The sequence below is a fragment of the Colias croceus genome, chromosome W, assembly GCF_905220415.1.
Source record: "Colias croceus chromosome W, ilColCroc2.1".
NCBI classification, from domain to species: Eukaryota; Metazoa; Arthropoda; class Insecta; order Lepidoptera; family Pieridae; genus Colias; species Colias croceus.
In genome coordinates, this window is record NC_059567.1 from 1,373,635 (window position 1) to 1,379,634 (window position 6,000).

The following is a 6,000-nucleotide window of genomic DNA, read 5'->3' on the forward strand; positions in this document are numbered from 1 at the left end:
CAGACAAATGTATTGAACGAGGACAACCGCGTGTCACACGACCGATTTATAAACAGCCAGCCTACTACTACCAACGAAACAGAAGCTACACATAATATAACATCACAATTACTAGAAACAAGATCAACCAACACTGTAGAATTACTGAACGAACAAAATAATTTACCATTTATCTATAGTATTTTGAATGATGAACCCACAGGTCAAACGCAAGAACAACAACAAAATAACCCGGAATCAATTGAAGAAATAGATACCATATTTAACGAAAACCTCAGCATTTATTTACAAACAAGTCCTACAGAGCGTGCATATATACCGAAACAAAAAGTTACTAAAAAATTAAACACAGCTGTGCAATATCTAAACCAAGTTATCCTGCCCAAACATATAGACTGCAACACCGATTTTATTTCATTACAAACAATAATTTATTGTAGTGCACTAACAGCGGCTAAGTATAATGGATCTAAAATACACACACCGTCTATAGATAGTTCACAAGTTAGAAATAAAACCCACAAACCAGCATGGCAAAGGAGATTACAAAAGAAGATAGAAGATTTGAGAATTAAAATAGGCAGATTGACGCAGTACATAGATAATAATCGAAGTAGAAAGGTAATGAAACATGTAAATAAAATACTAGAAGACTATAAAACACACGCAACTTATGAACCAGAAAATAATAAACCAGTACACGTATTAGATACACTCAAACAAAAATTATCAGTAGCGTCACAGAGATTAAAAAGATATACAACCTGTACCCTCCGTAAGACACAAAATATTCAATTTTCTAATAATGAAAAACTATTTTATCGGAATTTACATAATCAACAAGCCAATCATCACCATAACAGATACCCGACGACTGATGACCTTCGAAACTTCTGGGCTAATTTATGGGAACAACCACTCGAACATAATGATAGAGCCGAATGGATTACCGATGAAGAAAATAGATATTTAAATTTAGAAACAATGCAATTTGAAAATATAGACTCTGAAATTTTTGTAAACACACTATCGAAGCTAAAGAATTGGAAATCGCCAGGTTCAGATAATGTTCATAGTTTCTGGTACAAAAAATTTACGTATATTCATCCCTTTTTACTAGATCATATTAATAACTTTATTCTCCATCCTGAAACAATTCCTCCATACATAACAGAAGGCATAACACATATGATACCAAAAGATTCTACAGACCCACTGAACCCAGCGAAATACAGACCTATTACTTGCCTACAAATAATTTATAAGATAATTACTTCTTGCATAGCAGAAACTATAAATAAACATGTTTCGAATAATAATCTAATAAGCGAAGAACAGAAAGGATGTAGAAAATTCAGTCAAGGGTGTAAAGAGCAGTTGATAATTGATTCCGTTATACTTAAACAAGTGCTTAAAGAAAAAAAAGATTTGTTCACAATGTACGTAGATTATAAGAAAGCATATGACTCTGTCCCACATTCATGGCTATTTAAAGTTTTAAATATATATAAAGTTAACCCAATTTTAATAGATTTTCTTTCAGCTGCGTCAAAACAATGGTCAACCCGCTTAAAGATTAACACTTGCAATGGACATCAACTAACAGATAGCATTAAAATACAACGTGGCATTTTCCAGGGGGATTCTCTCAGCCCCCTTTGGTTCTGCCTCGCCCTCAACCCACTCTCAAACATTTTAAATTTCTACGACTTAGGTTTTCCTCTCATATGTAATCCTCATGTAAATACAGAAATATGTTCAAATAGAAATAACAACACCTTAAAAATTACGCATCTACTTTACATGGATGACATAAAACTATACGCATCTTCCCAAAATCATATGAATGAGCTTGCACAATTGACAGAAAATTTTTCAAAAGACATTTGTATGGAATTTGGAATTGATAAGTGCAAAGTAAATTCTGTCAAAGCCGGTCGCAATCATGAACATTTTTACCTTTTAAGTACAGGAGAGAAAATAGATCCACTGGACCAAAACAGTACTTATAGATATTTAGGATATAATCAGTCAAAACAGATTTTGAACAAAGAAACTAAAATAGAACTAACGAACCAATTTAAGAACAGACTGAATATACTTCTAAAATCCATGTTAAACGCTAGAAATTTAGTAAAAGCAATTAATACATACGCAATACCTATCCTCACATATTCTTTTGGAATTATAAATTGGTCAAAATCAGAATTAAAAAACATCCAACGCATTATTAACGTAAATATGAGCAAAAATAGAAAACATCACCCCAGATCATGCATTCAGCGCTTAACTTTACCAAGAATTGATGGAGGCAGAGGATTTATAGATATTGTCAACCTACACAATAAGCAAATAACTACTCTCAGAAAGTTTTTCCATACTAAAGCACCCACAGTAATGTTACATAATGCCATTGTTCAAAATGATATAAAATTAACTCCGCTTAATTTAGCAGACAATACAACCCAACGAAATGAGACCTTAATTAGTAAATGTGATAAACTAGCAGCATGGACCCAAAAGTCTCTGCACGGAAGGCATATACAACACCTTAATCTGCCTCATGTAGATAAGGCAGCATCAAATGCATGGCTTAAGAGAGGGGAGCTTTTTCCTGAGACTGAAGGTTTCATGCTAGCTATACAGGACCAAGTTATTGAGACACGTAATTATCAGAAGTATATTATTAAAAATTTACCATCAGATATTTGTAGAAAATGCAATAGTGCTCCAGAGACCATTCAACACATAACAGGAGCTTGCAAAGCAATAACCCAATCCGATTACAAACACCGGCACGATCAGATAGCTAACATTATCCATCAAAAATTAGCACAAAAATACAAACTTATTTCGTACGATAAAACACCATATTATAAATACATACCAGAAACAATTTTAGAAAACAACTCATATAAATTATACTATGATAGAACTATTTTAACAGACAAAACCATACATTACAACAGACCTGATATTACACTCATTGATAAACATAAAAAAAATGCACTAATAATAGATATAGCTGTACCCAATACTCACAACCTCCCAAATACCATAACCGAAAAACTTACTAAATACACAGAACTTAAACAAGAAATTACAAAAATGTGGAAACTGCAAAATGTTATCATAGTGCCCATAGTACTCTCCACTACAGGTGTTATACCCACTCAACTTCACAAATACATAGAATTATTACATTTACCAAAACATACATACATGCAATTACAAAAAGCTGCAATATTAAATACATGTAGAATAGTACGCAAGTTTCTTCAGACAGAGAATGAATGACACACAACCAGTTTAAAAATATTTTTATATAGCTTACACTTGGTTTACACCCGTGTATTCTATTACTACCAGCTGATCATAAGCTGTGAATGCAAAGCATTAAAAAAATAATAATAATAAATCTTTATTAGCAAGCAGGCCAATTACATTAAAAATTAACAATCTATGTACTTACAAACTAATTAATAAAACCTACTAGCTAAAAGGAATGCCGCTCAGCATTTTACAGTGAAAGCATAGACTTTCACTGCAGAGCTGATTTTCAGCGACACCTTATTTATATACTTATGTCTAATTACCTACTTATAAAAAGATTTACTTAATGTTAATATTCAATATAGGTAATAAATAAATAATTAATATAAATATAATAAAAAAATAAATTAAAAAAAAAACATAATAAATAAAATCATAAATAGTAGTACTTATAAATAAACAATGTATATTTTGTTAAGTGAATAAATACAATACATTACATACAATTATATACATTACAATACAAGCCAAAACCAGACAAGTGCGTAGGATTACAAACGAGCAATGAAATGTTTAAACATGTTTCTGTTTGATTAAAAGGTACGCTGTTAAATGTTTATTAAATGAGAATTTTGATTTCTTATCCCTAATAGGAGGAGGTAAATCATTCCAACAATGGGTTGCTGCCCATTTGTAACTACCTCGAAAAGCGCTTGTACGATACTTAGGAACTATAAGTGGATTCGTTGTTGTTCTTGTAGGATACATATTTGATTGCTCTCTCCATTCAATCTTATCATAAAGATATTTCGGTGATTCCTTTTTGATTATTGAAAATATCATATTAGCCAGATGCAATCTCCTTCTTGCAGCCATTTTTAAAATATTATTTTTATTGAGATAAGGAGTGATGTGACTTCTTTTAGGTATTCCAAAGCAGTATCGTGCACATGCGTTTTGAACTCTCTGAATCATTCGCTCCGTTCTGACCAACAAGCATGGACCATAAACTACATCACAATAATTTAGTTTGGAGAGGATTAAGCTATCAACTAATTTTTTACGGAGTGATATGGATATGAAATTTCGAAACGAATATAATATTTTTAGTCTATAGAAACAGTTTCTCACAACATTATTTAAATGAAATTCGAACCGGAGCTGTGGGTCAATTGTAAGACCTAAGTTGCATGCGACTTTGACACTTTCAATTACACTATTGTTAATAATAATTTGAGGTTTAGCGTTATTGATTGATTTTACTTGTTTCCTACTTCCAAGAATAATATATTTAGACTTCTGAGGGTTCAACATAAGAGAATTTTCCTCAGACCATTCTACAATCCTCTGTAACTCTTCGTTTATTTTTTCTACTGCTAACGATGTGCAACTTGGTTTACAAGATATATAAAGCTGGATATCATCCGCGTACATATGATATCGACAGTAACGGAAACACTTGGTTATGTCAGCACTATAGAGGATGTAAAGCAGGGGTCCTAAAATGGATCCCTGTGGCACACCTCTAAAAATAGCTCGCGGGGAGGATTTTAGCAATGATCCATTTTCAGTACGTATCTCAACAATCTGTGATCTCATAGATAAATAACTTTTGAACCACTTGTGAGAGTTACCCGAAAAGCCATAGTACCCCAATTTTGATAAGAGCAAGTTTATGTTAAGTGCATCAAACGCACGCGTATAATCTAGTAGAACAAGCATCGTACCTTCCCCCTCATCACGGGCTTCCAATATGTTACCTACTACATCACTCAGAGCAGTAGCCGTTCCATGCCCCTTTCGAAAACCCGATTGAAATTCTGGAAGGATACAATGATTATTTATGAACTCGAGTGCTTGTGTGTATATTACTCGTTCCAAAACCTTTGAGAGACACGGTAAGATACTGATGGGTCTCAAATCCTTTGAGCTTGTTGGATTAGATGATTTGGGAATAGGTCGAACTACCGCACGACGCCATAGCTCAGGGAATATACCAGAAGTTATTGAAGTATTCACTATATCAGTAATGGCTTTGAGTGAATTTGGTAAAGTTAGTTTAATCATGTCTATATTTATGTTATCTATTCCTTGAGCGTTTGTTTTAATATTGTTGATAATTTTAATTACTGTATCCTCACTTACTGGTTTTATTTTAAATTCAGCTACACTATATTTATTTTCCTTATAGAATTTCAATTGTGAAGCACAAGCACTATCGTCAATGGAGCCTGGTACTTTTAAAAAATCTTCATTTAATTTATCTGGGTTATCAAAACAATCTGGGATACAGCTACTAGTATGAGAGGGTAATACTTGGGATTTCAGGTTTCTCCACAAAGACTTAGCATTATTTATGTTATCATTTATATGTTTCTGAAAGTATGCCGTTTTATCGTTTTGCAATACAACATTAGCTTGATGTTTTAAATCCAAATAATATTTCTTGTCAATATCAGATTTAGATTTGCGGAATTTCTTTTTAGCGTTATTTCTTAATCTGAATAACAATTTTACGTTATCAGTAATCCAAGGTGTTGGGGGTGATTTAAATTTTTTAACCTTCAGGGGGGCGTGAACATCAAAAAGCGTTGTAATGTATGTTTCTAGTAAATGAACTTTTGCATCAACATCAGAGCAATTATTAATTATCTTATACCACGGAATCAGTTCAAGGTCCTTTGAGAAGGAGTCAAATGATATATTTTTAATGGGTCGAAAAGTGAT

The 6,000-nt window shown here is 32.6% G+C and overlaps 1 protein-coding gene across 2 annotated transcripts in view; it reads right to left on the reverse strand.

The window, feature by feature from the left end:
* LOC123704840 (ankyrin repeat and zinc finger domain-containing protein 1-like) overlaps positions 1–5,135 on the reverse strand; it is a 38,604-nt gene extending 33,469 nt beyond the window's left edge. For both annotated transcript variants that reach the window (XM_045653331.1, XM_045653332.1), the window contains exon 1: positions 5,001–5,135. In XM_045653331.1, the coding sequence (XP_045509287.1) occupies positions 5,001–5,012 (12 nt within the window). In that variant the 5' untranslated portion in view covers positions 5,013–5,135. The remainder of the gene's footprint in view (positions 1–5,000) is intronic.
* Positions 5,136–6,000: the final 865 nt, after the last annotated feature.